At 35.3% G+C, this 21,627-nt stretch overlaps 1 protein-coding gene across 4 annotated transcripts in view; it reads right to left on the bottom strand.

The window, feature by feature from the left end:
• The window catches only part of STRADB (STE20 related adaptor beta), a 35,980-nt gene that overhangs the window by 13,611 nt on the left and 742 nt on the right, over positions 1-21,627 (bottom strand). For 2 of the 4 annotated variants that reach the window (XM_077885424.1, XM_077885425.1), the window contains exons 2-3: positions 18,936-19,030; positions 13,748-13,828 (exon numbers count right to left, since the gene is read on the bottom strand). In XM_077885424.1, the coding sequence (XP_077741550.1) occupies positions 13,748-13,828; positions 18,936-18,947 (93 nt within the window). In that variant the 5' untranslated portion in view covers positions 18,948-19,030. The remainder of the gene's footprint in view (positions 1-13,747; positions 13,829-18,935; positions 19,031-21,627) is intronic. The other 2 variants (XM_077885426.1, XM_077885427.1) reach the window with 1 other exon arrangement.

Consider the following 21,627-nt stretch of genomic DNA (forward strand, 5'->3'; position numbering starts at 1 on the left):
CTGCTATATGCATTAAGATGTTATATATAAACCTAACAGTAATGAGAATTCAAAAACCTGTAATAAACATGCAGAAAGTAAGCAAAGGAATCCAAGCATATAAAAAGAGCCATTAAACCATGAAAGAAGAGAGCAAGAGAAGAAAGGAATGGAGGACTACAGAATCAACCGTGAAATAACAAAATGGCAGTAAGTGCATACCTTTCAGTAATTATTCTGAATGTAAATGGACTAAATGGTGCAATAAAAAAAACACAAGGTGGACCAGAGAGTTTTGCCAGGCCTCAGGGAGGTGGTGACAGGTCTTATTTCATAAGCAGATGAGGGCATACTTAGTTGGAACTCACCACATCCAGGCCAAAGACCAAACATTGCCCAGAGCAGGCAAGAAGAGCCTCTGCAGATGACTGGCCCAAAGGACAAAGGAGCCAAAACACAACAGCAGAGTGCAGGCAACACACACCAGAGATACTCCCAGAAGGACCAAGCCCTGGACACTACATGATCTCCTTCATATGGCCATTACTTTTAGGAACAGGAGACATTAATTGTCTTTTCTAACACACATAAGCAGCCACAGACTTAGACAAAATGAGAAGACAGAGGAATTTATCCCAAATGAAAGTACAACATAAGGCCATGGCCAGAGATCTAAACAAAAGTAATATAAGTAACATGCCTGATGAAGAATTTAAAGCAATGCTCATTCATAAGGATACTCACTAGGCTTGAGAAAAGAGTGGAAGACATGAGTGTGACCCTTACTACTGAGATAAAAGAATCAATCAGAGATGAAGACTGTAATAGACAAGATTAGAAACATGCTTGCTGCAATGAACACCAGGTGAAAGAAGCAGAGGAACAAATTAATGACATAAAAGACAAAGTAATGGAAAGCAATTACGTAGACAAGAGAGAGAGAAAGAATGATGTAACAGAGAACAGACAGGGAACTCAGTGATTCTGTCAAACATAGTAACATTCATCTGATAAGAGTCCCAGAAGAAGGGAGAGAAATGGGGGCAGAAAATTTATTTGAAGAAATAAAAGTTGAAAAAGCCCCTAATCTGGGAAAAGAAATAGACATCCAGATCCAGGAAGCACAGAGAATTCCCATCAAAATCAACAGAAAAGGGCTATACCAAGACATACTGTAATTAAATTTATAAAATGTAGTGATTTGGACGCCTGGGTGGCTCGGCAGTTGAGCATCTGCCTTTGGCTCAGGGTGTGATCCCAGAGTTCTGGGATCGAGTCCCACATCAGGCTCCTTGCATGGAGCCTGCTTCTCCTTTCTCTGCCTGTCTCTCGGCCTCTCTCTGTGTCTCTCATGAATAAGTAAATAAAATCTTTAAAAAAACAGAAACAAAATACAATAATTAAGAAAAAAATCTTAAAAACAACAAGACCAGAAAAGTTACAAAAGAAAACCCATAAAGCTAACAGGAGATTTTTCAACAGAAACTTTGCAAGCCAGAATGGAGTGGCAGGATACAGTCAAAGTGCTTAATGGGAAAAATTTGCAGCCAAGATATTCTATCCAACAAGGCTATCATTCAGAATAGAAGGAAAGATAAAGAGTTTCCCAGACAAAAACTAGAGGAGTTTGAGATCATTAAACCAGCCCTGTAAGAAATATTAAAGGGGACTCTGAGAGAAAGAGGAGACCAACAATGGTAGTATAAAGATAGGAAATATAAAAGCAGTAAAAATGAACATTTCTGTAAAAATTCAGTCAAGGAACCCACAAAAAAAGATAAAAAATAACATATGAAAAATGTGGGGAGGAGACAAAAATGGATTCAAACTTAAATGACCATCAACTTAATATAGACTGCTATATGCCAAAGAGGTTATAAATAAACCTAATGATAATAATGTATCAATCAAAACTACTAATAAGTATGCAAAGCATAAAGAGAAAGAAATCCAAATATACATAAACTCAACAAATACAAAAGAGAAGACAAGAAAGGGTCAAAGAAAAGCTCCAGAAATATACAGAAAACAAGTAATAAAATGCCAATAAATTAATATCTATCGATAATTATTTTGAATATAAATGGACTAAACACTCCAATCAAAAAACACAGAGTGTCAGAATGAATAAAAATATAGGATCCATCTCTATGCTGCCTACAAAAGACTTATCTTAAACCTAAAGTCACCTACAGAATGAAAGTGATGGGATGGAGAAACAATCATACAAATGAATGTCAAAAAAAACCCCTGCAAGTAGCAATACTTAGGCACACTAGACTTTAAAATTAAAGACTATACGAAGAGATAAAGAAGAACACTACATAAGAATAAAGGGGGACACCCCAACGAGAAGATATAGCAATTATAAATATTTATGCAAACAAGGGAGCACCCAAATACATAAAATAGTTAATAATGCATAAAATGACAATAATACAATTACAGTAGAGAATTTTAACATCCCACTTAAATCAATGGACAGATCATCTAGATAGAAAAGTAACAAGAAACAGTGGCTTTAAGTGATACACTGGATCAGATGGACTGAACAGATATATTCAGAACATTCTATCGTAAATAGCAGAATACGCATTCTTTTCAAGTGCACGTGAAACATTCTCCAAAAGAGATTATATATTAGGCCACAAAATAGGCTTCTAAAATATAAGATCAAAGTCACACCATGCACCTTTTCGAATCACAACACTGTGAACCAAAAGTCAAACGCAAAAAAGCATCTGGAAAGAACACAAATACATGGAGATTAATTAACATGTTACTAAATAATGACTGGATAAACAAAGAAATCAAAGAGGAAATAGAAAAATACATGGAGACTAACAAAAATGAAAACATAGAGGTCCAAAATCTTGTGGATGCAGCTACAGCAGTCTAAGGGAAGTTTATAGCAATACAGGCCTACCTTAAGAAGCAAGAAAAGTCTCAAAGAATCTAACCTTACACTTAAAGGAGCAAGGAAAAGAAGAACAAACAAAACCCCAATCCAACAGGAAGAAGGAAAAATAAAGATTAGAGCAGAAATAATGATATAGAAACTAAAAAAGTAATAGATCAGATCAACAAAACCAGGAGGTGATTCTTTTAAAAGTCAACAAAATTGAAACCTCTAGCCAGATGTATAAGAACAAGAAAGAACTCAAAAAAATCACAAATGAGACAGGAGAATGACAACCAACACCACAGAATACAATTAAAAGAAGATATGAAAACTACATGCCAAAAAACTAAACAACTTATAAGAAATGGATAAATTTCTAGAAACATATAACCTACCAAAACAGAACCAGGAAGAAATAGAAAATTTGAACAAACCAATTACTAGCAAAGAAATTGAATCAGTTATCAAAAAACTCTCAACAAACAAAAGTCTAGGGCCAGATGGCTTCACAGATGATTTTCTGAAAAGATTTTATTTATTTGAGAGAGAGAGAGAGAGAGAAAGAGAGAAAGAGAGAGAGAGAGAGTGCATTAGCAGTGGGAGAGGAAGAGGGAGAAGCAGACTCCTTACTGAGCAGGGAGTCCCACATTGGGACCCCAGGACCTGGGTCCCAGGACCCCAGGATATGACCTGAGCCAAAGGGAGATGCTTAACGAAGCCACCCAGGTGCCCACACAGACGAATTTACTAAACATTTAAAGAAGAGTTAATAACTATTCTTCTCAAACTATTCCCCCCCCCGCCAAAAAAAAATAATAATAAAGAGCAAGGAAAGCTTCCAAGTTTATTCTCTGAGGCCAGCATTATTCTGATATCAAAACCAGCTAAAGACACCACAAAAAAATTACAGGCCAATATATCTAGTGAACATAGATGTAAAAATCCTCAACAAATATTAACAACAGAATCCAACAATACATTAAAAAAGTCATTTACCACGACCAAAGTGGAATTTATTCCTGGGATGCAAGAGTGGTTCAATATTCACAAAGAAATCAATGTGATGCAGCCCATTAAAAAAAGAAAGGATAAGAACCATATGATCATTTCAATAGATACAGAAAATCATTTAACAAAGTACAACATCCATTCATGATAAAAAAAAAATCTCAAGAAATGGGTTTTGAGTAAATATAATTCAACATAATAAAGGCTATAATAAAGGCCCATAGCTAATATATTATCCTCAATGGGGAAAAAACTGAGAGATTTTCCTTTGTGATCAGGAACAAAACAGAGATGTCAACTCTCAGCATTTTTATTCATCACAGTATTGAAAGTCCTAGCCACAACAATCAGACAAGTGGAAAAAAAAAAAAAAGGCATCCAAATCGGTAAGAAAAAAGTAAAACTTTCACTATTTGCAGATAACATGATACTATATATAGGAAGCCCAAAAGGCTCCACCAAAAAACTGATAGAACTGATAAATGAAACCATTAAAATTGCAGGATACAAAATAACAAACAGAAATCTGTTCCATTTCTATATACTAATAATGAAGCAGTGGAAAGAGAAGTCAAGGAGTCAATCCCATTCACAATTGCACCAAAAATATTAAGATAGCTAACAAAAGAAGTGAAAGACCTATACTCTGAAAACTATAAAACATTAATGAAAGAAGCTGAAAATAACAGAAAGAAATAGAAAGACATTCCATGTTCATGGATTGGAAGAAAAAATATTTTTAAAATGTCCATACTGTACAAAGTAATCTATACATTTAATGCAGTCCCTATCAAAATATCAACAGCATTTTTCACAAAACTAGAACAATCCTCAAATTTGTATGGAACCATAAAAGAACCCAAATAACCAAAGTAATCTTGAAAAAGAAAAGCAAAGAGGCATCATAATTAAAAAAAAAAAAGAGGCATCATAATTCCAGACATCAAGCTGTATTACAAAGCTATAATAACCAAGACAGTATAATAATGGCAAACAAATAGGCACATAGATCAATAGAACAGAAAACCCAGAAATGAACCCACAAATATATATCAATTAATTTTTGACAAAATAGGAAAGAATATCCAATGAGAAAAATACTACCTCTTCAACAAATGGTGCTGGAAGAACTAGACAGCAACATACAAATGAATGAAACAGGATGACTTTCTTATCCATATACAAAAATAAATTCAAAATGGATGAAAGGCCTGAAACCATAAAAAGCCTAGAAAAGAAGAAGTAACTTTTTTAATATTGGCTGTAGCAACTTCTTTCTAGATATGTCTTTTGAGCAAGGGAAACAAAAGCAAAAATAATTGGGACTACATCAAAATAAAAAGGTTCTGTACAGTGAAGGAAACAAAATTAAAAGGCAATCTAAAGGAATGGGAGAAGATATTTGCAAATCATATATCTGATAAAGGGTTAGTATCCAAAATATATAAAATAACTTACACAACCCAACAACCAAAAAACAATCTAATTTAAAAAGACATTTTTCTAAAGAAGACATGCACCTGCCAGAACACCATGGGTGGTTAATTGCCTTGAGTTGGAAAACGGTTTGCATTTATAACTGTAAATTTATTCATCCTTTTAATTTAGGTAAGGTTTTTGTACACAATACTCAATTCTTTAAGAGATGACAACAAATTTTGGTTTTTCTACTGTCACGTGAGATTAGGTCCCAGCAATGCATCATTGTGTGAGGAAAATAAAGTGCTGCAGTAAAAAAAAAAAAAAAAAAAAAAAAAAAAACCACTCTTGCACTGGTGGGAATGCAAACTGGTGCAGCCTCTCTGGAAAACATTATGGAGGTTCCTCTTAAAAACAGAACTACCCTATGACCCAGCAATTGTAGTACTAGGTATTTACCCAAAGGATACAAAAATACTAATTCAAAGGGATACATGCACCCTAATGTTTATAGCAGCATTACCTTTAATAGCCATGCTTGTTTTCTTATGGAAACAATCCAAGTGTCCATTGACTGATGAATAAAGAAGATGCGATATATACATATATACACACACAATGGAATGTTAGCCATAAAAAAAGAATGAAATCTTGACATTTGCAATGATATGGATGAAGCTAGAGAGCATTATGCTAAGTGAAATAAGTCAGAGAAAGACAAATATATTTCATTCATGTGTGGAATTTAAGAAACAAAACAATCAAGCAAAGGGGAAAAAAAGGAGAAAGAGAGGCAAATCAAGAAACAGACTCTTAACTACAGAGAACTGATGGTTACCAGAAGGGAGGTGGATTGGAGGATGGCTTTAATAGGTGATGAGGATTAAGGAGTGTACTGGTTGTGATGAGCACTGGGTGATGTTTGGAGTTGCCAATCACTATATCATCACCTGAAACTAATATTACACTGTATATTAACTAACTTGAACTTAAAAACAAAACAAAAAAACCAGAATGACTGAATGGATAAAAAAACGACTCATCTATGCTTCCTACAAGAGACTCGTATTAGAACTAGAGACACATGCATATTGAAAGTGAAAGGATGGGAAAATATTATGCAAATAGAAGTGAAAAGAAACCTGGCATAGCCATACTTATGTTAAGCAAAATAGACTTTAAAACAAAAAGTGTAACAAGAGACAAAGAAGGACACTACATAATAATAAAGGGAACAATCCAAAGTGAAGATATACAATTGTAAATGTTTATGTACTCAAAAATGGACCATCCAAATACATAAGGCAACTATTAACAGACACAAAGGAAAAATCAATAGTAATACAATAATAGCAGAGATCTTTAACACCCCACTTTGTTCAATACATAGATCATCCAAACAGAAAATCAACATGGAAAGAGTGACTTTGTTTTTATTTCTCTTCTTTTTATTTTTTAATTTTCTTATTTTTTTAAGAGAAGGAGAAAGAATGGGGGAGAGGCAGACACAGAATTTTAAGCAGGCTCTGCATCCAGCATGGAGCCCGACATGGGGCTTGATCTCTGGGCTCTGAGATCATGACCTGAGCCAAAATCAAGAGTCAGATGCTTAACTGAGCTACCCAGGTACCTCAAGAGTAACTGTGAATGACACATTGACCAAATGTTTCTAACCGATATATTCAGAACATTCCATCCTAACACAGCGGAATACACATTCTTTTCAAGTGCACATGGTACATTCTCCAGAACAGATCACATGTTAGGCCATAAAACATGCCTCAACAAGTTAAAAAAGACTGAAATCATATCATGTATCTTTCTGACCAAAATGCTGTGCAACCAGAATTCAACCACACGTAAAAATCTGGAAAAAACAAATACATGGAAGTTAATTAACATGCTACTAAGCAATGAATGAGTCAACAAAGAAATCAAAGAGGAAATGAAAATATATGTGGAAACAAATGAAAATACAATAGTCCAAAATCTTTGGGATACAGCAAAAGCTACTCTAAGAGGGAAGACTATAGCAATACAGGTCCACATCAAGCAGCAAGAAAAATCTCCAATAAACAATCTAACCTTACTCCTAAAGGTGCTAGAAAAAGAAGAACAAACAAAACCCAAAGTCAGTAGAAGGAAGAAAATAATAAATATTAGAGGAGAAATAAATTAAGTAGAAACTAAAGAAAGAATAGAACAGATCAATGAAACCAGGAACTGGTTCTTTGAAAAGATAAAAAAAAAATTGATAAACCTTTAGCCAGACTCAAAAGAAAAAGAAGAGAAATACCAACCCAAACCACAGAAACACAAATTATAAGAGGATATTATAAAAATTATATGCCAACAAACTGAAAGCCTATAAGAAATGGATAAATTCCTAGAATCAAATAAACTACTAAAACTGAATCAGGGAGAAATGGAAAATTTGAACAAACCAATTACCAACAATGATATTGAATCACCAATCAAACTGAATCAGTAATCGACAAAAAGCCAGGACCAGAGGGCTTCACAGGTGAATTCTACCAAATATTTAAAGAAGAGTTAATACTTATTCTCGCAAACTATTTCAAAAAAAGAAGAGCAAGGAAAGCTTCCAAATTCATTATATGAGGCCAGAATTACCCTGATACCAAAACCAGCTAACGGCACCACAGAAGTAACAGAACTATAGGCCAAGACCTCTGATGAACCTAAGTGCGCAAAAAAAAAAAAAAAAAAAATCAGCAGGTGGAATCCAACAATACTTAAAAAAATTATTCACTACGATCAAGTGGAATTTATTCCTGGGATACAAGGTGGTTCAATATTCACAAATCAATTAATGTGATACACTGCATCAATAAGAGCAAGGATAAAAAAACTATATGATCACTTTAACAGATACAGAAAAGCATTTGACAAGTAAAACATCCATTCATGATAAAACCCTTAACAAAGGAAGTTTAGAGAAACATACCTCCACATAATAAAAGCCATATATTAAAAATCCACACCTAACATCATACTTACTGGTGACAAACTGGGAGCTTTCCCCATAAGATCAGGAGCAAGAAAAAGGAGGTTCACTTCCACCATTTTTATTCAACACAGTACTAGAAGTCCTAGCCACAGCAATCAGACGACAAAAAGAAATAAAAGGTATCCAAATTTGTAAGAAAAAAGATAAATTTTTTACTATTTGCAGATGACATGATACTACATACAGAAAATCCTAAAGACTGACCAAAAACTACTAGAACTGATAAAGGAATTCAATAAACTCACAAAATCGACATATAGAAATCTGTTGCATTTCATACACTAATAATAACATAGCAGAAACAGATTTAAAAAAACACCATTTACAATTTCACCAAAAAGAACAAATACCTAGTAATAAACTTAAAGAGGTAAAAGACCTGTATTCTGAAAACTATAAGACACTGATAAGAAAAACTGAAGATGACACAAACGAGTGGAAACATAGTCCATGCTCATGCACTGGAATAATCAATATTGTTAAAATGTTCATACTACCAAAAGCAATCTACAGATTTAAAGTAATTCCTATCAAATTTCTAACAGCATTTTTCATAGAACTAGAATGAATATCCTAAAATCTGTATGGAAACACAAAAGACCTCAAATAGTCAAAGCAATCTTGAAAAAGAAAAACAAAACTGGAAGTATCACAATCTCAGATATCAAGATACACCACAAAGCTGTTGTATTCAAAACAGGACGGTATTAGTATAAAAATAGATATATATGTCAATGGAACAGAAAAGAGAGCCCAGAAATAAACTCATGATTATGTGGTCAATTAATCTATGAGAAAGGAGGCAAGAATATGCAATGGGAAAAAATCTCTTCAACAGTGTTGGGAAATTGGACAGTTACATGCAAAAGAATGAAACTGGACCACTTTCTTATACCATACACAAAACAAACTCAAAATGGAGTAAGGACCTAAATGTGAGACTTGAAGCCAAAAAAATTCTAGAAGAGAGCACAGGTAGTAATTTCTCTGACATTAGCCATAGCATCATTTTTCTAGATAGATCTCCTCAGGCAAGGGAAACAAAAGCAAAAATAAACTATTGAGACTACATCAAAATAAAGAGCTTCTGCACGGCAAAGGTAATAATAAAACAAAAAAGCAACCTACTGAATGGGAAAATATATTTGCAAAAGATAGATCTACTAATACCCAAAAATATAAAGAATTTATACAACTCAACACCCAAAAAATAATCCAATCAAAAAATGGGCAGAAGACATGAACAGACATTTCTCCCAAGAAACATAAGATAGCCAACGGAGACATGAAAAGACGCTCAATATCACTAATCCTCAGGAACTGCAAATCAAAACCAAAATGAAATATCATCTGTCAAAAAAGCTAAAATCAAGAACACAAGAAATGACAAGTGTTGGCAAGGTTGTGGAAAAAAAGGAACCCTCTTGCACTCTTGGTAGGAATGCAAACTGGTATAGCCACTGTGGAGAACAGTATGGAGGTTCCTCAAAAAGTTAACAAAGAACTACGATATGATCTAGTAATTCCATCCTGGGTATTTACCCAAAGAATATGAAAACACTAATTTAAAAAGATATACACACCTCTACAATAGTCAAAATATGGAAGCAACCCAAGTGTCCATTGATAGATAAATGGATAAAGAATATGTGGTATATATACACAATAGAATATTATTCAGCTATAAGAAATAATGTAATCTTGCTATTTGCAACACTGATGGATCTAGAGGGAATATAAGTGAAATAAGTCAGGGAAGGACAAATACAGTATCTCACTCATATGTGAAATATAAGAAAACAAATGAACAAAGAAAAAAAGATATTTGACAAGGGTGTCAAAACCATTCAATAAAACAAGAACAGTATATTCAGCAAATGGTGCTAGGAAAAGTGTATATCCACATACAAAAGAATGAAGTTGGATGCCTATCTAACACCATATACAAAAATTACCTCAAAATGGATCAAGGACCAAAATTTAATACCTTAAACAATAAAATTCGTAGAAGAAAACATAGGGCAAAAGCTTTATGACATCAGATTTATTTATTTTTAAAGATTTTATTTATTTATTCATGAGAGACACACATAGAGAGAGAGAGAGAGAGGCAGAGACACAGGCAGAGGGAGAAGCAGGCTCCATGCAGGGAGCCTGATGTGGGACTCGATCCTGGCTCTCCGGGATCACGCCCTGGGCTGAAGATGGCGCTAAGCCGCTGAGCCACCGGGGCTGCCCCTTTATGACATCAGATTTAGAGATGATTTCTTGTAAATGACAGCAAAAGTATAATGAACAAAAGAAAAATAGACAAAATGACTTCATGTAAATTTTTAAATTTTGGGCATCAAAGAAATACTAACAACAAAGTTAAAAGGCAACCCATAGAATGTGAGATATTTACATTTGTAAATATCTGGTAAGGTGTTAATATCCAGAATATAAATAGAACTTCTAAAACTCAACAACAAAATAAGAAAACTCCATTGAAAAAAGGGCAAGGGACTTGCACCGACCTTTCTCCACACACAGAAGACATACAAGTGGCCAATAAGCACATGACAAGATATTCAACATCGCTAGTTATTAGAGAAATGTAAAGCAAAACTACAATAAGAGAAAAAAATACCCAAAAAACAAAAACAAAAAACCTACAATGAGATACCACCTCGCACCTGTTAGGTTGACTACTATCAAAAAACTGAAAATAAAGAAGTGTTGGGTAGGATGTAGAGAAACTGGAATTCTTGTACACTGTTGGTAGGAATACAAAATGTAGAAAACAGTATGGTAGTTCCCCCCAAATTAAAATAGCATTACCATATGATGCAGTAATTCTGCTTCTGGGTAAACCCAAAGAACTGAAATCAGATATTTGCACACCCATGTTCATAGATAGCATAATTATTCACAATAACCACAAAGTTAAATCAATCCAAGTGTCCATCAACAGATGAATGGATAAGCAAAATGTGGTATGTACACATAATGGAAAGCTTTCAGCCTTAAAAAATAAGGAAATTCTGCAATATGTGGAAACACAAATGAACCCTGAGGACACTAAATGAAATTTAATTCAATCACAAAAAGACAAATGCAGTAGGATTCCACTAATACCAGGTAAAAAATCACAGAAAGTAGAATGGTGGTTGACAGAGACTTGGGAGGGAGAGAGAGAATGGGGAGTTATTGTTTAATGGATACACAGTTTCAGTTTTACATGATGAAAAGAGTTATAGAGGTTGGTGGTGACAGCTGCACAACACTATGAATGTATTTGATTGTACACTTTAAAAATGGCTAAGATGGTAAATTTTGTAATGTATTTTAATAGCAGCCCACGCCCAAAGACCCAGAAACACACATACACACACACACACACACACACACAGGCAGCCGCAACTATGGAAGTTTCCTGAAGTTTAAGAAAGACCTCTCTCTTGGCAACAGTAAGGGGACAATAGCAGACTGCCTCAATCTGAAGAGTAATTCTTGAATGAAAACTTGGATTGGATAATATATTTTATTACACAAAAGGACAGAAGACTGAAAGACTTAAGAACATTAGTGAGTAAAAAGTGAAATGAGAAAAATGAAGACAACTGAAAATAGGATCAAGATAAACTTACAAATAGGAATAACTGGCATGACTTTATTTTATAGGAAAACAAGGCATTTGCAAGGCAGATTCCATTTTGTACTAAGAATTGCAGAATAAAGTAAGAATTTAGAAAGGGAGGACCCCAGAGAAATATTTATTCCCAAGCATGTTTTTAAAATTATTATTTAGGGAGCCCTGGGTGGCGCAGCGGTTTGGCGCCTGCCTTTGGCCCAGGGCGCGATCCTGGAGATCTGGGATCGAATCCCACGTCGGGCTCCCTGCATGGAGCCTGCTTCTCCCTCTGCCTGTGTCGCTGCCCCTCTCTCTCTCTCTCTCTCTCTCTGTGACTATCATGAATAAATAAATAAAATCTTTAAAAAAAATTATTATTTAATATATACCAGGCATCGCCCAGGGGAAATACAGATGAAAAAAGCAGGATGCCTATTTTATGAGAATCATGTTCTAGTTAGACACGTATATCAATTATTGTGAGACAATATAATAAATATCATTTTCTGGGAATGTCTAAGATTTGTAGGAGCATAATGGAATAAAATGTACAAGAGGAAACAATTCAGAGATGTGATATTTGAGCTAACTCTTCATGAATGAGGAGGAATTCTGGAGACAGAAAAAGAAGAGTATTTCATTTTATTTTATTTTTTTAGATTTTTAAAAAAATTTATTCATAGAGACACACAGAGAGAGAGAGAGAGAGAGAGAGAGAGAAGCAGGCAGAGACACAGGCAGAGGGAGAAGCAGGCTCCATGCAGGGAGCCCGACGTGGGATTTGATCCTGGGTCCCCAAGATCACACCCCGGGCTGCAGGCGGTGCTAAACCGCTGTGCCACTGGGGCTGTCCAAGAAGAGTATTTTAATCAGAAAAAAAAAGAGTATGTGCTAAGGCTTAGTAGCAAGAAATGAAACTAAAAAATTAGACATATTCCAAACCATTAAGAGTCCTTATACTAAGACGTTTAGGCTTTATCCCATAGGCTGCAGGAAACCAATGAACGTTTTAAAGCAGGAAAGTGACACAAACAGGCCCATACTGGTAATAGTCTTGAATACTGATCTGAGTGTGAGAGGAGGTTTATCTAGGAAAGTAGAGGTAATGTGTCTACTTGTAATTATCCAGGTAAGAGATGATGAGATTTGGGAAGTAGTAGTGATAAGGTGAAGCAGGTTAGGGACTCAAGGGCATTTCAGAGACAGACACAAAACACTTGGTGTATAACTAGATGTTGGGGTGGGGGGTAGAGACAAGTAACAGGATAACTTCTAAGTTTCTAGTTAGGGTGACTTAGTAGATGGGTTTTCATTAGCCAAAGAAAGAAATACAATGATCAGAGAAGTTTGATGGATTAAGGATTTACTCAAACTGCATAGAGATGCCTTTGAAAAGTTTAATTGCAGGCATTTTATAGATACATCTAGTGCCCAGGAAGGAGTGTGGGACTATAGGTAAAAATTTGAGAATCAACAGTCCTGCTTGATGCCAGAGTCCTCTCATGACCTGAAGCTACAGGACAGTCTGAAATCTGACCAACTGGAGCCTAGGAATAGGTGCTGCTGAGGGGGAGCCTGTTTAGGCAGAAGAGGTCAACCGTAAACTTCTGAAGAGTAATAGAACTAGAGGAAGAAGAAACAGTAAAAGATACTGTAAAAAAAAGAAAGAGAGATATGAAGAACTAGGAATTACATTCTGTACTATGATACAGGGAAGAACTAGGAATTACATTCTGTACTATGATACTACAGAAAGCAAAGGAAGAATATTAATTGTACTTAACCACTGTCTTACCAAGTATTGATGGATATTGGTTTCAGACTGTTTTTCAGGTCTGAGTGATTCAACTTGTGTTCGTGAAGTGCAGAAACAATCCTGGAAATTCAGAAACGCATGAAATAAGTGAAAAATAAGACTGGAAATCATAATACCAATTCATTTTCACTGCTGGTATTAAATTTTAATCCTTTCATCATCTTTCAGTTTTGTTTTGAATATTTAGCTAAAGATTATTCTGCTGTACTCATTGTAATCAATTTAATTTTAGTCCTCAAATCCTTTGTTTCTTAAATGTAGGAACTGTGTTTATCCACATTAAACTACACAATGAGTATATATGGAACCAATTTTGTTTCTTAAGGTGGTAAACATCTTACTTCAACTGAATGCAAATTAAAAATAGATTTAGTTCCATTATCACAATTCACATTTTCCTGCATTTTAACCTATGGTCCTATTATCACATATTGTCAATCAAGAAATGTCACGCTTCCTTGTGACTTATCACATGGGGTAAAGCTGACCTTATTCTACTTAGGAAGAAAAGGTATGTCAAAAGCATAAACAAATTGTGTAAAAGAGACTTTTGTAATAAATTATTTTGAAGCATCTCATGAACACTTAAAGTATTAATATCAAATGAGTCTTCAAGGTAAGCTCATTCATGTCTACTTAACACTCTATAGTCACTTAAAAGTAATCACACTTCCTTTCATTTAAAATAATGCCAGAATTTCTCACTAACTTGTCATTTTTTCAGCCTAAATTACTATTTTAAGATGAATTCCTGTAGTTTGTATGCCTTATCGATCTTACCACAATACTTTGATTTAAATCTCCACTGTCTTATGAAAAACTTGTCCCTGAAGAACAGAAGCTGACAATGTCAGGATAGCTATAGAATAATTTCCTTTGCAAAGTTTCTACTGGTTTGTCTAGAGTGAATAAAATGGGCAATTAAAGTTTTTGAAGATACTTATTACTCTTCCTCATATTGAAAACAACCACCAGTCACTTACATCTTGTATTTGGTATTTACATATATTTTGTAACATTTACTCAGAATCTTTCACAATAATCATTAATATCACTGTACAGAAGAGAATTAACACATCAGGCCTAAAATTGCTATCCTTAGAAAAGGCTTGCTTAGGGCAGCCGGGGTAGCTCAGCAGTTTAGTGCCTGCCTTCAGCCCAGGGCGTGATCCTGGAGACCCTGGATCCAGTCCCACGTCAGGCTCCCTGCAGGGAGCCTGCTTCTCCCTCTGCCTGTGTCTCTGCCTCTCTCTCTCTTTCATGAATAAATAAATAAAATTAAAAAAAAAAAAAAAGAAAGAAAGAAAGAAAAGGCTTGCTTGAAAAGTTGGCCCTTGGCTAGCATCTGGGAACTTGGATTTTGGGAAGGGAAATCATCATTCACTAATAAGAACAGATCATGGGCTTAAACCATATAAACAATATACCTTATGCTGAATACTTGCTTTTTTTTTACTTGCTTTTTTTCTGGAAGTCTGAAATTTTGTTACCTGCTAGCAGAAGGTACCTACATGATCAGTCCCCTGCCAAAAAGTCTGAGAAATGAGTCTCTAATGAGTTTCCTTGGTAGCTAACATTTTACACATGTTGTCACTATTCTGCGAGAATTAAGTACATTCTATGTGACTCCACGGGAGAAGGACTCTTGAAAAGTTTGAGCCTGGTTTCCTTGAACTTTACTCCATGTACCTCCTTCCTCCACTGATTTTGCTTTGTGTTCTTTGTCTGTGACAAAACTTAATTATGACTATAAGACTAAGTTTTACAAGTCCTCCTAGCAAATCACCAAACGTGGAGGTGGTCTTAGGCAGACCTCTAATATAGTTACCAAAATATATTCAAGCCTATAAAAATTTTTCTAAAAAATGTCCATCACTTAAATTAAAAAATTAATTTGAGACATATTAGGCATATTGTTAGAGGCACCAGGGTGGTGCAGTCATTGAGTGTTGGACTCAGGTTTTGGCTCAGGTTATGGTCTCAGCATTGTGGGACTGAGCCCTGCGACAGGTTCCATGCTCAGTGAGGAATCTGCTTAGGACTCTCTCCCTTTCCGTCTGCCTCTGCCTCTGCCCCTACCCCCTGTGCACTCAATCTCTCTCTCTAAAATAAATCAATAGGGGGTCCCTGGGTGGCTCAGTGGTTTAGTGCCTAAAACCACTAAACCTCTGGCCCAGGACGCAATCCTGGAGTCCCGGGATTGAGTCCTGCATCGGGCTCCCGGCATGGAGCCTGCTTCTCCCTCTGCCTGTGTCTCTGCCTCTCTCTCCCTCTATGTCTATCATGAATAAATAAATCAATAAATCTTTAAAAAATAAATAAATAAAATAAATCAATAAATCTTTAAAATTAAAAGACACATTGGGCACACTTTAAAAAACTTAGATTGACCCTAATTCATTCTCAAGAGTAGTGATCCATGTTTTTGGTTTATAGAAATAGGAAAACATTTTATAAAATAATATGGTGGACCTTCATATTGCATTACCTTTATATAGAATTTTCACAGTGCAAGAAAGTGATCACTAATGTGAAGACAGCTAAAACCAACCAATACTATAAGGCAAAATGTTTTTGCTGACTTCTAAAAAATGTTAGCATGTTCATTAGCTGTTCAAGTTATAAAAGTCATAAAACACTCATAGCTTATTCTTCCAAACATTTTTTATATCCACAATGAATCAATGAGATGCTGATGAATATAATAGCCCATGAAATATATATACATTAAGGTCTTTTAGACAGCACACATAGTATTAAAACCATCCAGAAGCTGCCTTAAAATATTTTTAATGTAATTTTTAAATCTACTACCATAATAGCCAAATGTAAAGCAGTTATATCTACTAGGGCATCTAAAGGAAAATATTTGACTGATGTTGCTCCTTTGAAAACACTATTTCTTAGCTCTCCAACAGAGGAAAAAACTTGAATGAGGAAGAATCCTTCATAAGTATAAACATCAATTTTATCTCAGTTGTACAAAAATCTCATGTAGGAAAATATTCAAAGAATTCTAAATATTTCATCATTACAGGAAGTATTAAATGTAAAATTATTAACTGAACAAATTTAAATCATACATTAATTTCTATTATTTTTCACAAAACCCATAATTATAGAATAATTGAATAAATAAGATACTCTTTTTCCAAAATTTAGAAGCCCTGAGAATCCACACAGTCCTCTAAATCTCTGGATCTTCTTCTATCAAATGCCCTTTTACAACTCACGCAATTTATAAACTGATATAAAATGGTGAATCTTAAGTAATCCTTTAGAGCAGGGGTCCACAAACCAGTCTGACCCACCACCTGTTTCAGTAAAGAAGGTTTTACTTGAACACATTCATTTTTTTCATTTAAATATTGTCTATGACTGTTTTCACAGCACAAGAACAGAAGAGTAATTTGTTACAAAGACCATATACCACACAAATACTATCTGGTCCTTTACAGAAAATATTGGTTTACCCCAGCACCAGAAAATCAGGTAGGTATTTCACATCAATGTGCTTTATTGATAGATAAAGCTGTCCTTTTTTTTTTTTTTAAGATTTTATTTTTATGTAATGTCTACCCCCAACACAGGGCTTGAACTTACACCCCAACATCGAGAGTCATATGCTCTACTGACTGAGCCAGCCAGGAGCTCCTAAAGCTCCCCTTTTAAGTAGAGAATCTTTACTTTAAAAATAAAGTAAGTGCATTCTGTATATTTCATATAACAAATTATACAATAAATCCAACAAATCCATTCTGTATTTCCTCACTTCATAGTTCTCTCAGACTTGGTAAATGATGGAGTGGATTGGCAGATATGAATTTGAGCCCTGGCAATCTTGGGCCAAACTCAAAACAAGATTAAACCACCTGCCCTACCAATCACTCATAATTTTGAAGACTGAAAGAGATATATAAAAGTATTTATAAACTGCAAATCATCATACAAATGTACCCATCACTTTTTAAAAGATCACTACTTTAATCAAGTCAGATATTGTATTATGTTCTATAGAAGAAGATATGATGAAAGACCTGAAACTACTTAATTTAAGTAATATTTTCGGTAGGTTGAATATTTTTTACCATATGATTCTTGGTTCTCAATCTAGATGCCATGGATCTAGTATAAACAAAAAACAAGTTGTAATCTATATATCATACTATACATTGATCCAACTGTTTTCTATCTTGTTGTTAAGAGGCTGATTTTTAGTATTATTCTGTTTGCCTTTGGTCTAGTGGAAATTTGTAAAAGGGATTTTTGAAAGATTTAAGGATAAGATAGCTAACTAGATGGGAGAGGCATATCTAAGTACAGTAAAGGTATGGAAAAAAGTGGGATGGGACAAAGGAAATGAACGATGAATATATCAGAAAAGTATAGGAGAAGCTCTTTTTTAAAGCAACAAAAACTCAATGAGAATTTAACTCATTTCTTAAGACCAAAAGCCATTCAGGTCAAAATAACATCTCAGCATAACAGTATCTCATCAGAATTTGCCTTCAATTATTGCTCTGCACTAACATCTAACTACTCTGATAGTACCAAATTAGATCTATGCTTTTTTTTTTTTTTTTTTTTTAAGATTTCTTTATGGGATGCCTGGATGGCTCAGTGGCTGAGCACCTGCCTTCGGCCAAGGGAGTGATCCTGGAATCCCAGGATCCAGTCCCACACTGGGCTCCCCGCATGGAGTCTCCTTCACTCTCTGCCTATGTCTCTTATGAATAAATAAATAGAATCTTTAAAAAAAGAGATTTATGTTATTTCATCTTATTTTTTAAAGATTTATTTATTTGAAAGAGAGGGAGAGGAGAAAGAATGTATGAGCAGTGCTGAAGAGCAAAGGGAGAAGAAGTAGACTCCCTGCTGAGCAGGAAGCCCTACTTGGGGCTCAATTCCAAGACCCTGAAAGCAAGACCTAATGGCAAACACTTAACTGAGCCATCCAAGCATCTCTTATTTATTGTCTTGGCCTGGGTGTGGGGGTGGAGCTTGCAGGGAGAGAGAATCCCAAGCCTATGTCTTACAGAGCAGGGAGCCTGACCTAAGGATCTCACAACCCTGAGATCATGACCAGAGCAGAAACCAAGAGTCAGAGGCATAAGGGACTGCGGGACCCACATGTCCTGAAATTAAATCTGTGTTAACACAAACTTACCAAGAGAGACATTGAATCTTTTTAGTTCACAGAAGATGTCAAAAACCCATCTACTCCAAAAGATTTTTGCTTTATCTTCAAGATGAAGAAATATTCTGTTATAAAAAACAAAAGCAAAATTTAGATTTACATAAAAGCTCCTGGAAGAACTAGTTGCTATAAACCCATATGATATTTAGGCAGCTATTCTTTGATACAACAACTGGAGACATTTCTGAAAAGTGTCTTTAAAGAGTGTTTCTTTTTATGTAACACTATTTGATCTGCCATCACAACAGAAAGGCAGAGTGAAGTTGAAGGGAGATTCTGAGTATTTCCAAAGACCAATATACCTGCATCTCTCCTTCCCTATTTTTTCTGTACTACTTTTTTTAAAGAAACTTAAGGGCAGCCCCAGTGGTGCAGCAGTTTAGTGCTGCCTGCAGCCCGGGGTGTGATCCTGGAGACCCAGGATCGAGTCCCACATCGGGCTTCCTGCATGGAGCCTGCTTCTCCCTCTGCCTGTGTCTCTGCCTCTCTCTTCGCTCTCTCTGAATGAATAAATAAATAAATCTTAAAAAAAAAAAAAAAGAAACTTAAGCAAATGTGAAAGCAATATAGAAAATCAATGTTGGACCCATTAGAATTTCCAATGATTCTAGTTATAAGTAAACGTTGAAGGTTCCAAAGCTTCCTGATTGGATTAATTGCCAATTAAGTCATTTGGGGTCCATGATTAGCAAATTTGGGAAACAATCTGCATTAGCAACACACTAGGAATTAATAACATTTACTCGTTGTCACATGTTTTTAAAAGAGAAATTTCAGTCTTAACATAAAATAATATTTCTGAAGACTGAATATTTTTAACACAATTCTTAGTTCTCTGTTCTTCCTAGAATTTGACATATATGAAAGATATGAAATTATACAAGTAATTCCTGTCCACTATCACTAGTAGAGTATTAACCTCAATAGTTTATGAAGACTGCAACAGATTCAGAAGTTTAAAATAGCAACTTCTTTAAAGAACTACAAGGGCACCACCAAAACTTTCCAGATTTTTCCTAACAGAAAGGGTGGCAATGTTCTGAACTTCCTAGTGCTGGGTGTTTCCTTATAACTAAGGAATATCTCTTTCTTGTTAATTGTGGTTTCTTATTTCATTTTAATGAAATCCCCAAGTTTAATCAAGGTCCCTGCAAATATCTAACTAAGCGAAAAGAAAAGGAAGATTTTGTAAACAATACATATTATACAGCAGTATCCAATTTTACTGTTAAGGAAAGATATGAATTTATTCAGAATATTCACTACAAACCAAAAGTAGAGAAGAGGGGGAGGAAAAACCTCAAAGGGTATGATTATTTAGTCACTTGCTATTCATTATCATCAACTTAAGGCAGTGGTATTTGCTGTAATACAAAAGGGGGAAAGCAATACCTGCCCTGCCCACCTTCTGGGGTGATTGAATCAGAGATACTTCATCTGAAAGGGCTCATAACTACCAAATACTGCACCAATCAATATAAGAGCTCGAGAGGATACTCTGAGAGGTACACTCACATATTACTGGTGGCAGCCGAAAAATGTAAGGCTCACTTGGAAAGCAAGTTGGCAATGTTTCAATAACCATGAAAATACTCATACCTTTTGACCCAGTAAAATTCTCACTTCTAGCAATCAACTCTAAGGAAATATCCAAATAAATGAAGAAACCATACACAGGTAGAAAGTCATGATACCATTAATCCGAAACAGCCAAGTATTCATTCTCTAAGTGCTTAATGAATGGTGACCATGGTCAGGCACTGGGGACACTCACTGGTGATCAGGGCAGACAAGGCCCTGACCACTTGCAGTTCACATTCTCACAGGAAGATTAGGGATGTCGTGATTAATTCGATTTTCTGGTTAACAGGATTTTGTTTCTTGCTTCTTCCACTTCGTATCAGTAAGTTCTTAAACAAGAACAAAAAAACTTTAATTCTGTTACATTATCTATTATTTCAGAAATACTCCGAAGAAACTGACACGATTTTATGAATTGTGAGTACAAAGGAGTAGTTCCACTGAGGTGGTTTAATCCCACAGATTTCTGCTTTAGATATGCCAGATGCTTAAGAGATCATTTTACCAGACATTTTGAGGTCAAGGCAGCAGCTGCACCTGGTAAAGGGTACAGTTTGGGGGCGGGGGGGGGGGGGGCGAGTAGATTTTCTCCTGCACGCTCTTTCACTACATGTGAATATAAATCCTTTTTAAAGAAATCATACTTGAGGCCTGTATTTCTAAATATATTACGTCAGTGTGGTCCTTTGCATTTGTATCTAACAAGCTAATTAGGGTATAAAGCTTTATAAATAATTTAAATTTGCTCCATTATAGAATAGTTCATCCAAAGACTTTAATATCAAAGGTTAACAATTTCTGTGAAAATCACAGGGCGCATTTATTTACAGAACTCGGGTTTTGAGTTAATTTAGGCATCCAGCAGGGGCTATTGTTATAGGAAACGCAAAAACAACAACAACCCCGATCTCTGCTAAGCCTTAAAATTACTGTAATTTTCAAAGGGACCTTGAGAACCCATAAAATCTCAAAAATTGCAGCGACGCACAACTCGCTATAAGATTCCCCAAACTTAGCAACATGACTCATGCTTTCAAAACAAAATCTTTCCTGAGCGCCTACTGTGCGCCACCCGGACCTG

The sequence above is a fragment of the Canis aureus genome, chromosome 36 (assembly GCF_053574225.1).
Source record: "Canis aureus isolate CA01 chromosome 36, VMU_Caureus_v.1.0, whole genome shotgun sequence".
NCBI lineage: Eukaryota > Metazoa > Chordata > Mammalia > Carnivora > Canidae > Canis > Canis aureus.